A 23,087-nucleotide genomic window follows, 5' to 3' on the forward strand; every position below is an offset into this window, starting at 1 on the left:
GTTTGATGACAAATCGCGATCAGAAAATATAACCTTTAACCCTAGGTTAATCTATTCAATCATGCGTAACATTAATCTTTTGTTGAGGGCGCTATTCTAATAAAGAACAAAAATACAATCACGGGAAAAACCAGACGTAAAAACCAACTGAACAAATCTTCAAGCTGAATTAAACCAAAACTTTTTGAAATAAATGTAAGAGATTTCGCTATAATTTACTGTTGGCGAGAACCTAGAAAACGTTTTAGGTTTAATTTTAGACTAGGCCTAGGTAGGCCTCTAACTATCTACTAGGCCTTGGCCTACTTACTTAGTACTACTAGCCTAGGGGCTATAGCTAGGTAGGCGTATTCGTCGGGAGTGTGAGAGAGAGAGTACATAAACAGAGAAAGGCAGGTGTACAGTGATGTACCCTTCTTACTCTAGAAGTTATTATTTAGGGTAGGCCTATGGAAGTATACAATTTAATTTATTTTTTTTAACCCCAATGCCTAGAGCTAGTAATTTTAGTTAGTAGTAGTACAGTAGTAGTTAACTAATTGTGATGCTTGTAAATTATTTATGCATAAACATGTTTTGTCATAAAAATATGGAAGCATACATTTGTCAGTGTCACTTTGCGCAGTTCTGTTTCAAATTGTATGGATGCAACTTAAACAAGGAAATCACCGCAAATCATTCAAATCATGCACATGGATAATTTTAATGTTGATTCAGTGCAATAAAATTAACTTCTGCCAGCGTGGTGTTTTGCTAGACCCCAAAAAACATACTTGCCTGTCCGACTAGTTCATTGTGTGGATAGAATACAGAATTATTATTACGGCGCACCACAGTCGAATAATTAAACAAAATTGATTGATTTTTCATTCATGCTGAACTTCTCAAATAAAAAAGTGAAATGATACTGTTTCTTATTGAAGGTAAACACTCTAAATTATTTGCAGATGGCTACCAGTGAGTTGGCTAAATTTCTAGAAGATGTTGATGAAAAGGTTTTAGAGTGCCAAATATGCTTTAATCGGCTCAATGAACCCAGAACCTTAGCCTGCCTTCACAGCTTCTGCTTGAGTTGTCTTGAAAACTGGTTGAAGAAAAATAAGAAAATAAGCTGTCCAACTTGCTCGAAATCTTATCAGATTCCAGAGGGCGGTCTAAAGAAATTACCACCCAACACGTTTCTGAATAATTTGTTAGAAACAATTGAACAATTTACGAATACAGATGAGACAAAATGCATTTGTGGAAAGGAAGGTCAGTCTAAAACCTACTGTCAGGAATGCAGACGATATTTGTGCCAAAGTTGTAGTGATCCTCATAAGAACATACCATCTTGCAAAAATCACAAGTTGCATTCAGTGGAAGATGTTCGATCCATGAGTGTCAGTGAAATCAATGCCATGCACCCGCCTCTGTGTTCCGTCCACAATGAGCCTTTAACAGTGTTTTGCAAAATATGCAATGTTGCCATCTGTATACACTGTTCAATTATGGATCACAAGGAATGGGAAGGAAAAGACAAGCACATGACCATCAGCATATCCGATGCGTTTAAAACGTTCAAACAAACATCCTCGGAATTGAAAAAAGTTGCTACAGAATGTACAGGAAAATTGAATGATAATCTTAAAGTAATGACTGATCGTGTTAAGAAACTGGATGAAAAGAGGGAAACAAGTTTGAGAGGAATTGAAAATCATGTTGAAGAATTGGTAGCAAGAATAAGAGACAGTGGAGACAAATTAAAAGGTGAGGTGGAGGCACTGTACAAAATCAAGAGAAAGGCAACTGATGCTGACATAGAGGATGTGACAACATCAATATCGTATATAAATACAAACATTAATTTGCTTCATCACCTAGAGAAGGGCAACGAAGCAACTGCAATGTTATCTGGTAATGATGTCATTAGAGCACTGGATGAAAAGATCAAGGAAGCTTCTGAAAAAAAAATTGATGGTAATGCTGAGATTAGGTTTGTTAAAAACAATCAGCAAATTGCTTCACTGCATGAATCTATTGGAATTGTTACACAATCATGGGCGGACTGTTTTGAATTAAAAGGAAGTGAGAATGTGACAACAAGTGAAACAATCAATGTTAAAATAATTAAAACTGATGAATGTAAAATAAATGCAAACAACATAAAAGCTACATTGACACAACCAACAGGAGAAACTGCCATCATTCAAGTAAAAGAAGATGACAATGGTGACTATACTGTGGAAGGAAGGTGCACAAGTGTAGGGATTTCCAAGGTTGATGTTAGAGTTGATGGTGAACCCATTAAGAAGTCACCAATGACTATCAAAGTGGAAAAAGAAGGATTATTAAGAACTATAAAAATGGATAAAAGTGTTACTGATGTAGTAACTTATGGAGATGATTGCTTGCTTGTTTCATGTCCAAATTGCATTTACAAATACAAGCATTTAGGTGAATACATAGGTATGGTTACACTATCAAAAGGTGTGTGTGCATTTTACTTATCGACCAAAATGAACAATGGTAATATAGTATTTAGTGATAACAGTAATGCATGCATCACAATATGCACTATGAATGGTGAGGTGGTAAAATTAATTGGTAAGGGAGTGTTGACATCTCCACGTGGTATTCATGTGGATGAAGAATCAGGTGTCATGTATGTAGCTAATGGTAAGAATGTAGCCATGTTTAACATTGAAAGTGGAAAGCTCATTAAGGAAATAGCACACAATACTGGTGATTGCCAAGATGTCGCGCTTACAAGAGAAAAGAATATTCTTATAATGTACTATCAACAAAGCTGCTTAAAATTATTTGATAATGAGGGAAATTTTATTAAAATCCTTGTAAATGAAGGTGTAATAGATGGTAAGGTACGATACGCAAAAGGAGTAGTAGTTGATGATAATGACAACATCATAATATCAAGTGACCACAAACTACAGCTCTTTAATAATAATGGAAAGTTCCTTAAAAGGATTGATCAAGAAAAAGATGGACTTGACCGTCCTTTTGGATTATCCATCATATCACACCATCCACGTAGACTGGCAGTGGCAAATTGTAATGATAAAACAGTAAAAATATTTAATTATTAATTAATGTTTTAATCAAGCTTAGCACAAATTATTGAGCTTACAGAAATACAGTTACAGTTAAATACAAAACACGTCTTTTTCGCGTAAACTGAATAAACTTGATACAGATAATTTTTTTCTTTACTTATACAGTATTACCAGAATATTAAACATCCTCAATTGTGGTAACAATAATAATTCTAACAGCGATTACATTTTATTTATTTTTTTATTTTAGAACGAACGAATGTAATAAATACATAATTGTTAAATAATAATCAGTATTAATTGTTTTTAATATACTGTAGGAGGACCATAATGTTTTTAGTCACGTGCAATGCAACTCTATACTCACTATGTCGGTCGGTTGGTCGGTAAACACTAACCCAAATTTGCACACAAGACTGCAGCCATACTGTATAATGATGGCCTTGTTACTTGAATGCTTTGGAATTCTATTATGACAGAGTTGACATTGAAAAATAGAATTGGATTGGCAGGAACAATTGTGTTTTTGTTTATAATTTAGTTTAAAAGACAAAGTTGTTTTTTTTTTAAACAATTTTTTAATGTAAAAAAGAAAATTAATATAAGAATGAAAATGTTGGTGATATTGGTTATCTTGTCTTCAATCTGTATACTGTCACATCACATGTTTCCATGTACTAGGCCTACTGGTTGATGCGACACTGAAAGTGCTTTCGAACAAAACAACTATTATCATTTTCTCACATTTAACCGTAACCAGTAATTTAAAATATACAATATGTTATACATTTTTGTAACCATTAAATCAGCTTATTAATGAAGGTGACCATATCCTAAAGTTTTCAACTTATTTGGTCACCTTCCACACTCATCATACTTTTTTTAAATCTAAATATTTAATAAAATGTATATGTATATTAATGTGTGTGGAAAAGAATTAATAAACAAACAAACAAACATAATTAATTAATACATGAAATTTGTATTTAATTATAATGTTATATGGTTATAATTATTGTACAGTGTATATATATATTGTATTAGTATTTTAACATTTTAAATTGTATTCAATTGTTGTAACAATAATGATACAATATTGATGATAAGATTTAAACTTATAACAAAATATAATGATAACTATAGGTAACAGTAGTTAAATGGTAATGTAGTAGTAATACAAGTAATAGTTTCTAGTGCATAATGTTTTAATCGTGAAATTATGTGTTAAAATTTAGAAATCCAATTGGATTGGACTGTTCCATTATGTGATCAATAACAATTCATGTACTGTGTGGTGTGAAATGTGCTTTCGGACAAAACTATGTTTATAATTTCCCAGTTAACTGTAATAACCCACATCATTTGTGTATACTTATATATAACTGTATATTTAATTTTTTTGAAAAGCATTAAATACTGAAGCAGCTTATTAATATATGTATTGTACAGTGATATTTTATATATCCTTTTCTTAACTTTCATCAATTATTTGCCGATGGTTACTTCCTCTATACCCATGAGAACCTAATTATAATGCTTTCCTGGGATGCAAGTAAAAAAGTAATCACTAAAGTAAGATATCACTTAAAAGATAGCAATTGAGATAAGCAGCAATCTGCCAAAAGGCCAATATGGCGTACCATACACTCTTGAGGAATGTGTCATGTGTGTGTAAAATAAAATATAGCCTTTTTTTCTTTGTTGTCACTGTGTCAGGTTCCGTGATGAATTTTGCTGGTTTTTTTAGGTTAAGTTACTGACAGGTACGGTTAGGCCTAGGCTAGATGCCTATAAAAAATTATGTATTTTATGGTTTATCAAATACAGTAATATGAAACAGTTTACTTTTCCAACTGACATAATATTATGGTTATGGTTTAGTTGTTGTTCACCGGTAGTTGTAGATAGTATAGTAGGCTAGTAGATGTGCTATGAAGGCCAAGCTATACCCCCTAGCTAGGCCTTAGCCTAACCTTCTGGGCGGCGGCATAAATACTCATTATCTGTATAATTGTATAAATAATCATTCATTACATTGTCATTACAATTTAGGTAACTATTGATGCACATTAAAGCAGATTTAAAGTCTAAAGACTGAGTTACACAACACATGATGGACTGCTGTAAAATCATTTAGGTTAATATTTTTTTTAATAATAGTTTTTTAATTTGTTTTTTTTTCAGCATGGACTCTGTTTTTATCTGGTCATCTCTTCCGGAACATATTCTTGTTAATATTTTCTCTCACCTTCCAATTGGTGATCGCTTAAATGCTGCAGTTGTCTGTAAAAATTGGCATGATTCATTTGACTCTCCATACCTCTGGCATTCATTTACATTCTCATTCACACAATCATCAGACTCCGTCCAACTGAATTTCTTAAATAAGTATGCCCGACATCTTAGGCAGGTTGAGATATTATGTGATCAGACAAGTAAAGAAAACTGTGCACGATCCTCTCAAGTTTTGAGCCACTTGGCACAAATAAACGAAAGAAGACTTGAAACCCTTGCCATTGAATTCACCAAAGAGAATCCATTGTTCTTCCGCGGAGAAGAGTTTCTTTGTAGTCTTGCTGAGTTATTTGGCCCAGCTGATCCAAAAAATCGAGTAGTTTACACGCTTAAATCAGTTCATCTTAATCATCTGTCTGTTACTTTAGAAGGCATACTTTTGAATCTGTTAGCAGACAATCACCAGACAATTCATACTCTTAACATACAAAACCAGTCGCTTACCTGTTTGATCCATTCTACTTGTATGCTGAACTTTGTGACAAAATGCCGCCAATTGCAAAGACTCAGTTGTTTCTACAAAAGCTTGTCAAAAGAAGTCTTTGAAGCTCTTGTGCAACCAGATCGAAGACCTCTTAAATACCTCTCAATAGGTTGCAGGCGAGAAAACAAATACGATGTGGAGATTCCAGAAAGTGCATGGGAATCTCTTGTGCAGTCATCTCCAGATCTTGTGGTTAATATTGATTTTGATCACACGATTGAAAAACATCGCATTAGAAGAATTCTCTGTCCTCCAATTCCTTTAACTCAACTGTCGATGACAACAATGACGGAGCTTCATGAGGAAGTCCAGTTGGTTGCAGACTACTTCCATGAATCACTGGAGAAACTTGTCATCACCACCAAAGGAAGTGCAGACTTAAAAAGGGAGCTATTGAGGCTTGTCTCTATGTCATTAAATTTAAAGGTACTACAAGACATGTTTTAGACTTTCTTCTTACTTTAGTCTGTATTATTGTCTCTGTATTATTGTTAGTCCACCTGTCGGCATTTTGATATTTATTTATCTTTTTACTAATTTCGTTCTAGAACCTAGACTAGACATGCTTTTATGTTTCACTAAATGTGTATTCAAGATTTGTATAACAAAATATGCGAGAAAGACATTCCAATATAAATTTCATAAAAATGTCAAAACAGTTCTTTCACATTTTACATCATTTGTTTTATCAGGTACTGCATTGTTTCTGTGCTTTGGATGTGGAAACAATTAACCAGATACAAGTTCTGAGACCAGAGTTGTCTGATACAATATTGAAGACTGCTGAGGAGTTTGAAGAAGAAGGAAGGACTCTGATTGGACGTGATGCTACCAACTCCCTCATCAATGGCCCTTAAACTGTGCTATACTATGAAATTACCGCACCTTACAGAATCGCATTCATTTATATGTTGTTATATTAGACAGGCCATGGAGGTATAAACTAATTCCTCCATGGAAAGACCAATGTTGGTTGTAGACTCTAAAGCTCTGTCTACACTATCAAAGTTTATGTGACAAAAAAAATGTGATGTGCCCATATATGGACATGTTGATATATCACTACTCTCTTTCTTTTATGTATTATATATGGCTTTGGCCCAAATAATATATAATATAACAATTAAATAAATAACATTAAAGTGTGTTTAAGAATTCTGTTCTACGTTTAAATGAAAAAATTAATATTTTTCCTTACCACTACCATATTTGGGCACATCAAACTTTTTTTTTGTCAAACCAGTTTGATTCTGCAAGGGATTAAACAAATCCTGGTGGTGGATTTTTAAATTCTTATTTTCACTTGATTGTGCTGTGGTGTGGTAATGGTGCATTTATTTACCCATGCTTTAAAGTAATTATTGTAAGTGAAAAATAAAACAAATTTTAAAACAGTATATTTTCTATCATATAAACAATCTACTTTTAAATAACAGATATATCTATTTTTGCATAAATTTAATTTTACTGCAATGTTTGTTTTCTATTATAGTTGATTGAATACAATTTTAGCAATATAATTTAATGTAAATTATCAGAATAGTGGCAATATTAACTACTAATAATTCTATTTTATATAGATACTGTATAAAGAGATATAGAAATGTAGTAGTAACTTTGAAATAGGGTTTAGGTAAGACTGATTTATTCGTGATGTCATCAGGTAAAGAATGGTGCCCCCGAATCATAGATGCATGCTTTAGGTCAATGCACCCCCATCGCCTCACTCCTTGAGGTCAGCACACCACCTCCGCCAGGCACAAAAACCTGGCTTATGCTTAGTACAGTCAAGCAATCAACGAAGGACCTTGTAGCTTTGTCTGCACTATCAAACTAGTTTGCCAAAAAAATGGGTGATGATGTGCCAAATATGGTAGTGATATGACATCATCTTGTCCATATATGGGCACATCACATTTTTATTGTCACATGAAGTTTGATAGTGTAGACAGAGCTTTGGCATTCAGCCTTTCTATGGTGGTGTTTCTAACTTGTTTCATTAATTTACACACATTTACAAACATGTTGATATAATACTTAGTGCAATGGAATAGTCTTCCACATTTTTTTAATAAGCCTGTTAAAGATTTGACAATTTTGTAAGCTTATGACTTAGCTTATATTATTAAACAATAATTTATAGAAATGTATGTATTATAAAAAAGGATAACAGTAATATGCTATGCAATTATTTTTTTGGATTACAATTATTGTTATTGCATACTACAACAACAAACAGTGTTTATAGAAAGTTATGAGAAAGTCTCAGTGTTTTACTTAAGTTTTCCACTAATGATTTTATTGGCGAGAATCAAAAGAATTATGCTGTGGTTTAGCATTTGAACAACAGTAATTGTATTTTTGTAGTCTATGTACTTAAAATAAGTACTGTAAAAGCAATTTAGAAGAAAAGGTCAGTGTGAAAAATAAATTAGTTTGTACGTATCTATATCAATTATTTACATATTTATAATACGAAAATCATTACGGTAAATTTATAAACTGTACGATAAAAAATTGTTTACGCCTTATATTTCTTTAAATAATAGATACAGAATTTACTTGTCATTGCCAAGATATATTTTTTCTAGGTAGCATTGCATCACGTGCACAATAGATTATATTCATTTCAGAAATACATTACATTGTAAAGACGTGTCTGAGTTTAACCATGGAATAGTATACAAATAATGAATGTATTAGTGTAATGGTACAAATAATGGCATTTGGTGAATGATGAAAGGTTATAACTAGGCGAACCATTATTTACATTACACGAATATAAAACGTTCATTCACATCTAAATAGTACTATTAAACGATCGTTAAATAGTGCATACTATTGCACGCCATGTGACCCACAATCGTCCAATCAAAGGACAGGAATTTATTTAGGTGTTATTCTTATAGGCATATCCCAAGATTTAGATCATTGTGTGTGTGTTTCTACAAATCAAACAATTATTATACAATTCTTTGATGATAATAAAATTGTGTTCAAGTGGTTGAATGATTGTTTCCGTCACTGACTTTTTAAATGACGTCACCTATATCACGTGCTTTGTATTGACTTTGTCTTGTAACATATGTGCTACATTTCGACAAATACGGTTATTTAATTAATTATTTTATTATTATTATTAACACTTTTTACAGTATTTAGCCGTTTTCTGGATCGCCACATTAGTGTATGATGAATATAGCGATTTGTATCTTCCTCTTCTATACGTCGTAATACATTTATTTACCATTGCTTGCATATTGAAATGCACCAAATTGTACTATTGTGTATTGTATTGTAACGTTGGACAGTCATTTTGAACTCATTATGACGTTTTATTCTTCAATACTCTGGATTGTAGTCCGGTGCACGTGTCCGTTTTTTACTGTCCTGCCATTTTATCCATGCGTAGTATGTTCCACCTCCATACACTACCATAGCGATAAATCCAAATACCTGACGAAAACAGTAATAAACAACAGTTTAATTGGCCTAATAACAGATTATTGGTGCAATTATATTTGCAATTTCCTTCGTACCTGTATTCAAGTATTATCTTACTACTGTACTAATATATTACGCGGTTTATGCTTTGTTTTTTTTTTGTTGCCAAGATGAGAACTTGTAACAGTCCTTTGATCTTGGGATTGGCTGCGACAAAGTAATACTTAGCATGCAACCAAATATAATATAAAACCTTTGATCTACATTGGTTACAATAGCGTACACTGGTCTCCCGTACTTGCAATGAACCCCGAATACCAATCTTTCTCCATATATTTATGCCGTTTATATATTACGTCATTCTAATAATTAATCACCCATAACGGTTTGTGACTAGCGCCATCACAATACTTACCCCTGCGACTATCATCAATGGTTTCAGTGGGCTTATAATAACAGTGAGACTTGCAATGAAATATAGCAGTGTGGCACTAATCGACAGTAAGACATCCTAGAAACAGAAATAAAGTCTCTTTTTTAACCATATTTAATGATGGTGATCCATCCAGCAATTGCTATCATTGGGGACCCTCATAGGTTCACAAGACAAACGTATACACAAGATGCTCTACATAAGATGCTCTACATAAACAAAGTCTTTGGGAGTGGAGTAATTTTGTCCTTCTGACATGTGACGGGACTTCAACCTGGGACCCTTGGAGTGGTAGCCCAACATCATAACCACCAAGCCACAACTCCATTCATTTGTAAAAACTAGCTTTAGGTGTGGATTTGGATGCTGGAGAATCATGAGAAAAACTCATGATACACAGGCAAACTGTAACAGAATCTAAAGCACACAGTGTGGACCTGGGTGTTGATTAATTTATAATTATACCCCTTCTTCTGAAGGGGGTTCAATTAAAGAGGGAAACTACTAGACCCACTATTAAGTTAAAGTGATGCTGATCAAGATTTCTCTCCTCGTGTCTGAAGTAGGCTTACGCCACTCGTGTGCAAATTTTATTTTAATGGAACATTACTCGAGAATGCTAACTCTTGGCTACTTTCACTAACTGTCACACGTAAACATTCTTCAAGTATAGTCTGTAGCAGGAAGAACATCTTACCATTAAATACCAATCCATGTTGAACAGTTTATGCTTCACGTGTAGATGTGTTAGAAACATCATAAACACTATTAACGTACATATTAACACTGAGATGGATACAAAAATCATAAATCCACCTTTAAGACCTGTGGCAGCTCCGACACAAACCAAAATAAAAATTATTATTGACCATCCCTGTAATATTAAAAAAATAAACCCGTTAATAATTATTGTAGTCTTGTTGAACAGAAGCTATTCGTAAATGTCAATTGACAATTGGTAGATTAGATGACACGGGGTTCGTCCGTATTCATTCGTCATGATGATTATACTGTTTACAATCTATGAATTATATCCTTCTACGCAGAGAAATACTAGGCCTAAATGCATTAAATAGAGTATAAAAGAACAGACCGATTAATTCAATGTAAATGTAGGCTTAGAGTAGGCCTAGCATTGTTAGTCGACAGTATCAAATACGTTTTATGGTGACGATACTTGTACAAAGGCCTACCCTTAACTTTATAGCACTTACCATCTCTTTTAATTTCAGAATACCACGTATAGATTTTACGTATTCTGTGTCAAATGTGCAACCCTCAGTGTCCATATTTGAATCGTTCTTTTCCTCCACCGGGTTCGGGTTCGTATTCCATCCATCTAGATCTGCCATTTTTCCTATTCTACAAATTATCACCGTTTTGTGTTGAATCTCTCCAAGTCTTATTAATAGGCCTATTTAAAGTTAACTTGCCGTTTACAAAATCTTCTCATCATTGAAAATAAGTCCGTAATAACAAGTCGAGCTACGGGTATGTTTGCTAGTGTTCAAAGGTTATGTTGAAACTATATAATCAGCAATTTATTATAACTTGTAGTACCGCTAACAATATTTGTCCTTCAATATTTGGTTAGCGTCATTGTCATACAATAAACGGTAGGTGCATGTTTAAAGCTCTGTCTAAGCTATCAAACTTTTTTTTCTCTTTTGTGAGGTTCACTCACCGTTATTTCATTTCAAAACATAATTTGAATAATTGATAAATAATTTTATTATGTTTGTGTATTTTTTTTTTTAAATATATAAATATTTTCATTTATAAATATTAAGTTTCCCCATCAAACTTTATGTGACAAACAAATTTGGACACGATGATGTCATATCACTACCATATTTAAGCATCACACCCAAAATTACTTTACTGGTTTGCGTGTATATTATAAGTTAAAAGACATTCGTGCAACAATAGATGAGTGTTTATTATAGTTCTCGCTCTACACAACAAGGTTCAAGATGACAATGGTAAGATACTTATAGAAAAATAGTATAATGGTTTGTTTAATATAAGTAAAAACTAACCATAAGCCGCATCCTATTTTCCCTTCCTATTTTAAATGTGTACCGTATATGATATAATTAATAATAATTATATAACGAAATTTCAATGATTGTGGTATGATATCTATTCGTTAAAGTTAACTGTACGGAAGCAGAGTAATATACAGAAGCAGTAATAATATTCGACAAACAGAATATTTTTCTATAATTTATTGTAATTTATCGGCCTATTTTCGACATTTTTATGTGGCCATTTGTTTTGATAATACTATAACAAACACACTCACACCCTACACCCATTGCGTACCCCTTCCGTCTGTTCGCCTTTCCTCGATTTTTTAAGTATATCGAATCTACTGTCAATAGTCAAAAACCAGTTTACATTTATTCACCACAGGATGGAATGAAAATAGGTAATGACGTCAAACTGCAAGTGAATGACTGCATGGACAAAGACTTACACGCATACATGCTTCTGGGTTTAACAGACGATCGAAAAGAACTTGTTGTCAAAAAGGTGTTAGATAAGAATGCAGGAACACATGAGCAAAATTATAATCATTTACTGAATGACATAAAAGGCAATGCGTATTATATTATCTACTATATATTGTGAGAGAAAACCGTTCCAAGTGTTATGTTCTTATAAAATGGTAATTATGATCCCCTATTTAAGAATGTAAACCGATATTGGCTAAATATTAAAGAATGTTGAAACCTCAGTGAGTGAATGTAACAACAGTCACGGAATTTACTGGTACAATAATAATATATGATTTTCCATGAGCGTTTATCAAAAAAAGTTAAATCAGCTTAAAATTGCCAACGACTATCTATAAGCCTGTTTTTTTGTCTAAAGAATATTTTATTGGTTTTTATAATGATATTATTTTAATAATAACAATTTTTCCTTTAAAGGATTCCTAATGAAGTCTCTATGAGAATAAAAATGACGATTGATTCGGGTTTTGATGGTGTGAAAAACATTCTTTCAACGGTGAGACAAGTTGGCAAAGCTTCTACACCAAATGATTTATAAAATTAAATAAAAAGGTTGGCGGCTAAATGAGAATCTTACTAATGAGAGATTGTCTTATTATTATATAACTTCTGTTCACTTGCAAACAGCAGATAATTAGATGAGAATGAAATAAAAAACAACAAACTGTTAACAAATATTGTTTAATTTAAATTGTAGAGATTATAGCTTCAATATAAGAAATGGTGTGCCCAGTACAAAATTAAGAAGTGCGTATCGCCCAATTAGACAGAAAGAAAGAACACAAAAAAAGAAAGAAAAATAGAAAGAAAATATACTTTAATCAATCAATACGTTTAAAATACCTTTATCTTTAAGCTTGATTCTCGCTAGGACGCAAGTAAGCGCAACACACGCGAGTTTACCAATCACAAGCGGCAGTTCGAATAACACATCGCTTGTGATTGGTCAAATTACTTGCGTTGCCGCCCTACGTGGCTGCGCTGCCGGAGCCCTACTGTAGTGGTAACCCAAGCGTTATGCCCACCAATATGTAAGCCTAATTGTTTTTAGGACGGGATAGGCCCTATACAAACAGCTATCTAAATATTAAAGCTATACAGGTAATTACCATATTTAAACAAATATAATAATAATAATTAACAGGTACAAGGTTGACCATAAAGAATAAAACTCGATGATGCCGTAAAACAGAGGATCGACAAAAAAATATCAGAGCCGCAACCAACGCAAAACCTCCAAGATGTGATGGGTTGCCAGTAGAATTCTATACATTATATTGGAATAATATAAAACACGTTGTTTGTAACGTCATTAACGAATTCTTTGAAAAATGAATGAGTCGCACACATAATCGCGGAGTGAAAATATTCAACAGCGAGTAACTCGCCATTTACAGGATGGATAAACTATTTTATAAATGGTGAGACAGGGTTTCCCTCTCTCTGCGTTATTATTTAATTTTAATTGTAGAAATTATAGCTTCAATATAAGAAATGATTTTTATGGGTCTGGCCCAGTACAAAATTAAGAAGTACGTATCGCTCAATTAGAGAGAAAGAAAGAAAGAACACAAAAAAAGAAAGAAAAATAGAAAGAAAATATACTTTAATCAATCAATGCGTATCCTAATGTTTAAAATACCTTAATATTTAGTTGGTGACACCTGTCCTCGGACTCAACTTTGCTTTAAACAAAAAACAATTTATCGTTGTAGGCCTACCGGCAGTTTAGGCAAATTTTACTTATAAAATTAATAATTAAAAAATGTCAATGTACAATTGAAGGGCACCACAAAGTGTTTTATTCAAAACTGTTTTTTGAATGAAAGTTTAGTACGAAGTCGTCATCTTCCCTCAAACACTTTTAGAACGTCTAAAGGTGACCCTTCTCTTCAACTCATTTGACCCCTCAAGCCATCCATAGTTATGTCTCTTTTACTGATACACTTACAATCTATATTGCATTAAATTACATAATAGTCTATGTAAGTACGAGAACGTGGTTGGTCGAAATGGTATTACCTACATACGAACACGTTATATTGCCCTAACGAGTACTGTAGGCCTAATATAACGTTTTATATTACATGGATATGTAAGTACGAAAAAAATGTTATAACTAACATTTTGTGCAATTTGAACTTTGACATATTGTCCTTATATCAGGCTCGGAGAAGATGATTTTGTTGTATCTCTATAACTACTGTTAAAGAGACATGTTGATTAATCCGTACAGGGATGGTTGTCGTATATACATTTTAACTACCTAGCTAGTAACTATTATTTTGCATTTTTGTCCTTTCGGGTGAGCAACATATAACATTAACGTCCTCATGACCGGAGAGAAAATTCAGTCCTGAGAGAAAAATGTGTTTAATCCCCTCTGAGAAATGTTATAAGGAGATAATAATATGTATAATATTTACAAGTATTGGCCTATAAAAAGTATTATATTCATTAAAATTGGCCTATAAGAACCACTCCAAAGTTTTGAATGTAAATTTACTGGTATATCATTATTATAAAACATTGTGTTTAGAGTAGAATAATTCCATAATGTTGTAACATTCGTGCAACGTTAGTTGACCAGAGTGTTTGTTATAATATCTGTTATACAACAGGATCCAACATGTCTATGGTAAGATATCATACATTATAACAAGTTTTTTTTTCGTTTTAAATTAATTATACCTTTTTGATTATTAAGTGAAACTTATAAAGAAAGAAATTAATTATTGTTTTGAGCATGGAGGAAAGTTTTTGGTAGGTTGGTTTTTATGTAAATTTTCACTAGAATTAGGTTTAATTGTTACTCCCTTATACGCTTTCAATTCTTTTGAAATTCAAAGAATTGGCTTCATAATGTATTTAGTACTTAACACAATTAAAAACAGATACGAGAAAGAGTAATTTCACCTCACCACGAATATTGAAGTGGTTATCCTTACTAGTAACTAAACAAGGCCATATACATGGCTGCAGTCGCGTGCGCAAATTTGAGTTAGTGTTGAACAACCGACCGACTGACCGACATAGTGAGCTGTAGAGTCGCGTTTGCATGCGACTAAAAACTCCTTTTTGTATACTGAAGTGTATGTAAACCAACGTGTATTAAACACAAAATAGCGATAAAAAGATGTTTTCAACGCCTTTTATGATCACTTTTTTCTAATTATAATGAAAACTTAAAGGTATTTTTAAATGAGAGCGGACATTATAAAAAAAATGATAAAGCTATTACATTGGGCACAATTTCCTACTTGATACATTGCTTTTTTACTCCTCTAATGATGCAAATGCATAAGGCTCAAATCTATCTATTTTCAACCGAAATGTTATATAAAGATGTACAAAATAACCAATTCCTATTTATCACTACAGTTGCAAATTTGTACCATAAGCGATTCCGTCAAAGCGGAAGTGAATGACTGCATGCTCAGAGCATCATACGCATATATGATTTTGGGATTATCATCTAATAAAAGAGAAGTGCTCATTAGAAGAAAAGTAGACAATAATGCAGGAACACATGAGCAGAATTATGAAGATTTGCTGAAGTATTTGGAAGAGACCGGAGATGCGTGTTATATTATCTACTATGCATTGAGAGGAGATCGTCCCAATTGTTACGTTCTTGTAAAATGGTAATTATGATCCTTAATGTAATTAGCACTGCTAAAGCATGTCAAGGCATAGTGCCTATCATTTTTGAAATATTCTACATTGGTGAGAGAGTTTATGTGAAATATTACGCAGACCAAACTCTTTTTGATCTTGGTAATGTTTTATTAATTTTATAATGGTCACACATTTTGTTACTAATAACATTTTTTTAGGGTTCCTGAGAATGTACGTGTTGATGTCAAAATGGCGACGGATGCGGCTTATGTTGATGTGAGAAGAATGATTCCAAAGTTAAACGCGTACTCTGGCTCAGCATCGACTAAAGACAATTTGAAGTCGGAAATAGACAAATTGGCGAGTAAATAGAAATGCCAATGAGAGCTTGTCTTGCTCAACATCAGTTTTTTTTAAATTCAGTTGACAACCAACAGGTCGAATCTAAACATAATAAACTATATAATAATACATTCAAATAAGCAACAATAACATAAACAAAGATCGGAACATTATATAAAATAAAATAAAAAATATATAAAAGTGATTTCTCTCAATGTGTTGTTTATTATCGTGTGAAGAAAGAAATAAAGAAAGAAAGAGGCACGTACGTTTTGCGAGTACGTTATAGATTTCGAATACCTTGTACATAAAATAATAATATTTTATTTTGGCAGGGAGTAATGACGTATACTGCTCACTTGATGACATCTGTAATTCAACTTTGCATATCGTCGTACTAGAAATATAAGAAAATTGATTAATGATTAAAAATGTAATTGCTGTTGAAAGATAGCCTATAATTGAGGAAATGTTGATTAAATTAATAAATGAAATTGAATTGATACTCCTCTATATTATTTTTTGTTTAATGAAGAAACTATGCTTTTAAATTTAAATAAACTAATTTGCTCATGATATTGTCAATAAAATATATTTGGAAAAATTATTATGATCATCATTAGTCTGGTCTCCAAATTGGAAACACACAAGCCTCGCTACCACGTCAAGGTTGATGATCAGAGCGAGGACACCTAGGGCAGGTAGCACTTGTAATGGTGCTCCTTGGTGTTTGTTAATAAAAAACATAGAGAAACATAATATATCATATCAAGAAATGCATAGGAAAACATATATCATATCAAGAAATGCATAGGAAAACATATATCATATCAAGAAATGCATAAGAAAACATATATCATATCAAGAAATGCATAGAAAACATATATCATATCAAGAAATGCATAAGAAAACATATATCATATCAAGAAATGCATAAGAAAACATATATCATATCAAGAAATGCATAGAAAACATATATCATATCAAGAAATGCATAGAAAACATATATCATATCAAGAAATGCATAGAAAACATATATCATATCAAGAAATGCATAAGAAAACATATATCATATCAAGAAATGCATAGAAAACATATATCATATCAAGAAATGCATAGAAAACATATATCATATCAAGACATGCATAAGAAAACATATATCATATCAAGACATGCATAAGAAAACATATATCATATCAAGAAATGCATAGAAAACATATATCATATCAAGAAATGCATAAGAAAACATATATCATATAAAGAAATGCATAAGAAAACATATATCATATCAAGAAATGCATAAGAAAACATATATCATATCAAGAAATGCATAAGAAAACATATATCATATCAAGAAATGCATAGAAAACATATATCATATCAAGAAATACATAAGAAAACATATATCATATCAAAAAATGCATAAGAAAACATATATCATATCAAGAAATGCATAAGAAAACATATATCATATCAAGAAATGCATAGAAAAACATATATCATATAAAGAAATGCATAAGAAAACATATATCATATCAAGAAATGCATAGAAAACATATATCATATCAAGAAATGCATAAGAAAACATATATCATATAAAGAAATGCATAAGAAAACATATATCATATCAAGAAATGCATAAGAAAACATATATCATATCAAGAAATGCATAAGAAAACATATATCATATCAAGAAATGCATAGAAAACATATATCATATCAAGAAATGCATAAGAAAACATATATCATATCAAGAAATGCATAAGAAAACATATATCATATCAAGAAATGCATAGAAAACATATATCATATCAAGAAATGCATAGAAAACATATATCATATCAAGAAATGCATAAGAAAACATATATCATATCAAGAAATGCATAGAAAACATATATCATATCAAGAAATGCATAAGAAAACATATATCATATAAAGAAATGCATAAGAAAACATATATCATATCAAGAAATGCATAAGAAAACATATATCATATCAAGAAATGCATAAGAAAACATATATCATATCAAGAAATGCATAGAAAACATATATCATATCAAGAAATGCATAAGAAAACATATATCATATCAAGAAATGCATAAGAAAACATATATCATATCAAGAAATGCATAGAAAACATATATCATATCAAGAAATGCATAGAAAACATATATCATATCAAGAAATGCATAGAAAACATATATCATATCAAGAAATACATAAGAAAACATATATCATATCAAAAAATGCATAAGAAAACATATATCATATCAAGAAATGCATAAGAAAACATATATCATATCAAGAAATGCATAGAAAAACATATATCATATAAAGAAATGCATAAGAAAACATATATCATATCAAGAAATGCATAAGAAAACATATATCATATCAAGACATGCATAAGAAAACATATATCATATCAAGAAATGCATAAGAAAACATATATCATATCAAGAAATGCATAGAAAACATATATCATATAAAGAAATGCATAAGAAAACATATATCATATCAAGACATGCATAAGAAAACATATATCATATAAAGAAATGCATAAGAAAACATATATCATATCAAGAAATGCATAAGAAAACATATATCATATAAAGAAATGCATAAGAAAACATATATCATATCAAGAAATGCATAAGAAAACATATATCATATCAAGAAATGCATAAGAAAACATATATCATATCAAGAAATGCATAGAAAAACATATATATCAAGAAGTGCATAAGAAAACATATATCATAACAAGAAATGCATAAGAAAACATATATCATATCAAGAAATGCATAAGAAAACATATATATCAAGAAATGAATAGGTATGTAAGTGAAACACAATATATCATATCTGGAAACATTCTAGAATATACAGTAATATATCAAGAAATATGTAAGAAAATACAATCACTATATCATATTAAGAAATAAGGAAAAAAGCATATTAATTCTAGAAATATATAAGGAAAATACATAAAAACATATTTATCATAAAAAAATATATTCCTAAATACATATGAAATTATACACTATTGAAAACAGTACAAAAGTAGAATAATTCATCAATAAATATATAGAAAACCGAACGACCAACTGACCGACCGACCGACATAGTGAACTGTAGAGTCGCTCTTGTCTAAAAAAAAAAAACACAGAATACAATCAGTATCTGCATAAATAAAACATATAATTTATCAAAATGAGTAAACATTGGCATATTTTTGGAAAGAAAAACCTAGAAAAGCAATATTATATTTATAAAACATTAGCATAATTGTATCAAAACCTACAAACAAACAGTCAATACTTATCCCCAGAATATTACCATATATTTATCAAAATAGCTAGGACAACATTTAACAAATGTAACCATTATAAAGTGTGTATGATAAAGCATTTTGTGTATTTTGAGGAAAAAAATAGGAAATGATAAATACAATATATTTATAAAAATAAAAGTTTAGATTTTTTGGTGGAAAACAAACCTTAGAAAACCAAATAAGTATTTATAAAATAACAGGTCAATTATGAGGATATTAAAAAAATATATATATACATACATAGAAGAACATTACATTTATCGTGAAAATCAGTAAAACATTTATTAGCATATTAATTTTATCAAGAAATACCTAGGAAAAAATCCTAAATATTTATAGAGGGAGGTGTTGTGTAAAAAGCAAAGGCAACAATCCCTGAAAGAAAATGTGTTGCTGGAACAACTCAAAAGAGCATGCTAGCCTGGGCTAGAAATGTCTAAAAAGGGATAACCTGATCGGCAGCAGTTAGCTATCAGTGAAGAAGGCAATAGGACACATGCACCTCATTGCAAGTTTTCCTTTGAATAATACAAAGAAAGAAACCACTGATAAAAGGTTCCAAGAAAATGTTAAAGTATTGGAAGTCACGTGTCCAGAATGGTTAGTTATTTGGATGGACTGGTCATGGACCTCCATGGATCGGTTGCCAATCAGCCAATACCCTACTTGAAAACAGGCACATGGAATGTGCGAACTTTGATTTTAAAATGAGTTAAAGAAAATGTGCAGATGGCTGATGGAGATGAATAGAGATCAATTAAATATATTGATACAAGGTTAACAAAAACTGGTGATATTAGGCTTACCATTTAATGAATATATATTGATAAATTCTTGAAGTGAAAAACAAGAACAACATGCTATATATGCAAAAAACGTTATTGAAATTAAATATGAAAGACTTAATGACAAGAATTGAGTTATTTCTGTCAACAGACTGGTTTACATGCCAACAAGAGTGATGAGGGAGATGTAGTTTGGAAAGAAATAGACGATTTACTGGATTACTATAAAAAAGAAAATTCAACTTGGACAATAAAATGGGCAGAGGAGATAAATTAATGTCATTTGCTAATAATTACAAGTTTGTAATTTGCAAAATGCCAATGGTTTTGCAAGGAAGAACAATTTATAGAGAGATACAGGAATGCAGTAAAAAATTGCCATAGCTATCCTAGAGCTGATTTTGGTTCAGACCACAGCCTTGTTTCTATTATGATGAAGGATATTAAAAAAGAAGTGGAATCTTAAGTCCTGAAGTTCGATGCCACTCAATAGGAAATTCGGATGCAAATAGATAAAAGACAAAAAACTGAAGGAAAGTGGATAACACGTGCAATTAAGCATATCAATTATGACAAAGGCTATAGAAGCCAAAAAATACATTGATTACTGAAGAGATGATTTATTTACATATGGATGAGAGAAGGAAATGGTAAAATAAAAACAATTACCAAAGTCTTAACAGCTATGGTGAATAACTGACAAGGAAAAGGAAGACTGGATTTCTGTAGAAAATGTAAGGAAATTGATCATCATAGAAAATAGGAAGGAAATCAGTGAAATAATTAGCAGAACTATATTAACTGGAATCTTTATTCGCAGTAGCAGATGGAAAGAATTTATAGATTACCTATATGCAGCAGATCAGAAACAAAACAAAATGTTCTCTTTAAAAGAGGAAGAAGTAAATGATGAAAGGATGGGGTGTTAGATAAGGATGAGATAAGGAAAGGCTTAGAAAAACTAAATATTGGAAGGCGGAATGAATAGATGGTATTGTTAAAGCAATTAGGAGAAACAACAATAACAGAACTTAAAAATAAGGTACGGAATATGGTTAAAATCAAATATATGATGGAAAAGAAGTAAACCTACAAAGATGTGAGGAACACAGACTGCAAGTATCATTAAACATATACTTCCAAAATAAAACTCAGAGCAATGAATAGTAGACTGACATTATTATTCTCAGATTATATTGGAAATTATCAATTTGGTTTTGTTAAAAGCAAATGTACAAGAGATGCTATGTTTACGTGTGATGGGAGAAAAGTGACATGACAATGAACTATACATCTGTTTTAAAAATTAGAAAAATACCTTTTATAGGATGAAGTGGTTAGAAATAGTGCATATTTTATATAAAATTGTTGTTGATTACAGGCGTTTATTATGGGAGCTATATGAAGAGAGGAGGGAGAATAATCAAAAACAACAAAGATGTGTAGAGGCGTCAAGAAGAAATTATGTTACCTAATTTTTATTCTATACAAGGAATTTCTACGAGCAGAAGCATTTGTACTAAAGGAGTCAAAGTAGCAAAGGGCACTTAGAACAAACAAAAAAATTGGCTGATGGTGGTAATCGCAAATACTCATGAAGCAGGAAAAATTATGGAAGGAAAAGACCAATAATAGAAAAATTTACGTCATGCGACAGTGCCATAGACACGAGAATGGAAGTGGTGAGGTGATCACAAAAAGATTGAACAAATCCCCTTTGCGTGACAAAGGGTATAGTCAAAGGTCTGTCAAAAAGTGGTAAGGTTGAAACCTTATGGTCCTGTGTGTGTTTATAAGAAAATAGAAACATATATTGATGAACAAGTTACATCAATCTATACTCTTTAGGAGAAAAATTGTAGACAGAACATGGTAGAAATAGATAGATATAAGGTGGATAGAAACGGCAAAGGGAATTCTATTTCTGACAAGGCAAGCATAAAAACAAGAATAGATATGGTTAAATCAGGGGTAAGGTATGTTGCATTGTATGGATGCGAAACATGGATTACAGGGAAAGAAATTTCATTATACTCCACACAGAAGGAATGAGGATATATTGATTGAAATAGGGTTGGAGAAGCATAGTGAAAAGGATAGTGGAGCAGCAAAAGCAATTGATGACATAGAATTATAGAAGGACTATTAAAAACTATGATAGTATGAAGATATGTGGTAAAACAATGAAAGGAAGGAAAGGAACGTTGGATATGATATTAAAAAATAGAATACATATTCTGAATAAAAGAAACAACAGTGAAGAATAGAGCAAGACGGTCATGGACTTGCCAAATGAGAAAGTAGGTATATCTATATAAGAAAGTATATAAAAAAGTACATATTTTATGAATAAAAAACCTGTAGAAAAGCAATCATTATTTAATAAACAAAAAGTAAACTAGATCATTTGTTATAAAAATACATAGAACATTTGATATATTTACCCACAAAAATATTAAAATATTACCATATTTATCAAGAATTACCAAGAAAAACATTGAAAATATTTGTAAACAAAATGAATATTTAGGAAAAAAAACCTATAAAATAAAATTTGAGGTAGTGTTTACCGATCGACCAACGGACCGACCGACCAACCGACATAGTAAACTTAGAGTCGCGTTTGTACGCGACTAAAAATACCTAGAAAATCAAGTATATTTATTAAACAAAAGGAAAACATTATCATTATTTTAAAAGAAGAGAAACAATCAATAATTTATTTATTTATACATAATATATTATTTTATAAAACCAGTAGGCCTACAAATTTGCCAATG

At 31.3% G+C, this 23,087-nt stretch overlaps 4 protein-coding genes across 4 annotated transcripts; 3 read left to right on the plus strand and 1 right to left on the minus strand.

Moving 5' to 3' along the window:
• The first annotated feature begins 130 nt into the window (after nt 1-130).
• On the plus strand, nt 131-3,789 carry LOC144849670 (tripartite motif-containing protein 2-like). The gene is made up of 2 exons (XM_078706663.1): nt 131-195; nt 948-3,789. The coding sequence occupies exon 2, from the start codon at nt 948-950 to the stop codon at nt 3,084-3,086; it is 2,139 nt and encodes a 712-aa protein (XP_078562789.1). The 5' UTR covers nt 131-195; the 3' UTR covers nt 3,087-3,789.
• A 969-nt stretch (nt 3,790-4,758) lies between these two features.
• On the plus strand, nt 4,759-8,863 carry LOC144849676 (F-box/LRR-repeat protein 8-like). The gene is made up of 3 exons (XM_078706673.1): nt 4,759-4,816; nt 5,238-6,258; nt 6,525-8,863. The coding sequence occupies exons 2-3, from the start codon at nt 5,239-5,241 to the stop codon at nt 6,687-6,689; spliced, it is 1,185 nt and encodes a 394-aa protein (XP_078562799.1). The 5' UTR covers nt 4,759-4,816; nt 5,238; the 3' UTR covers nt 6,690-8,863.
• On the minus strand, nt 8,750-11,296 carry LOC144849686 (proteolipid protein 2-like). Its single transcript, XM_078706695.1, has 4 exons — nt 10,924-11,296; nt 10,407-10,583; nt 9,692-9,787; nt 8,750-9,288 (listed from the first exon to the last, which is right to left on the minus strand). Exons 1-4 carry the CDS (start codon nt 11,059-11,061, stop codon nt 9,175-9,177), a joined length of 525 nt encoding a protein of 174 aa, XP_078562821.1. The 5' UTR covers nt 11,062-11,296; the 3' UTR covers nt 8,750-9,174.
• A 3,561-nt stretch (nt 11,297-14,857) lies between these two features.
• Nucleotides 14,858-16,242, plus strand: LOC144850973 (uncharacterized). Its single transcript, XM_078708495.1, has 3 exons — nt 14,858-14,866; nt 15,610-15,872; nt 16,065-16,242. Exons 1-3 carry the CDS (start codon nt 14,858-14,860, stop codon nt 16,216-16,218), a joined length of 426 nt encoding a protein of 141 aa, XP_078564621.1. The 3' UTR covers nt 16,219-16,242.
• Nucleotides 16,243-23,087: the final 6,845 nt, after the last annotated feature.

Source organism: Antedon bifida, chromosome 8 (genome assembly GCF_963402885.1).
Source record: "Antedon bifida chromosome 8, ecAntBifi1.1, whole genome shotgun sequence".
Classification (NCBI taxonomy): Eukaryota; Metazoa; Echinodermata; class Crinoidea; order Comatulida; family Antedonidae; genus Antedon; species Antedon bifida.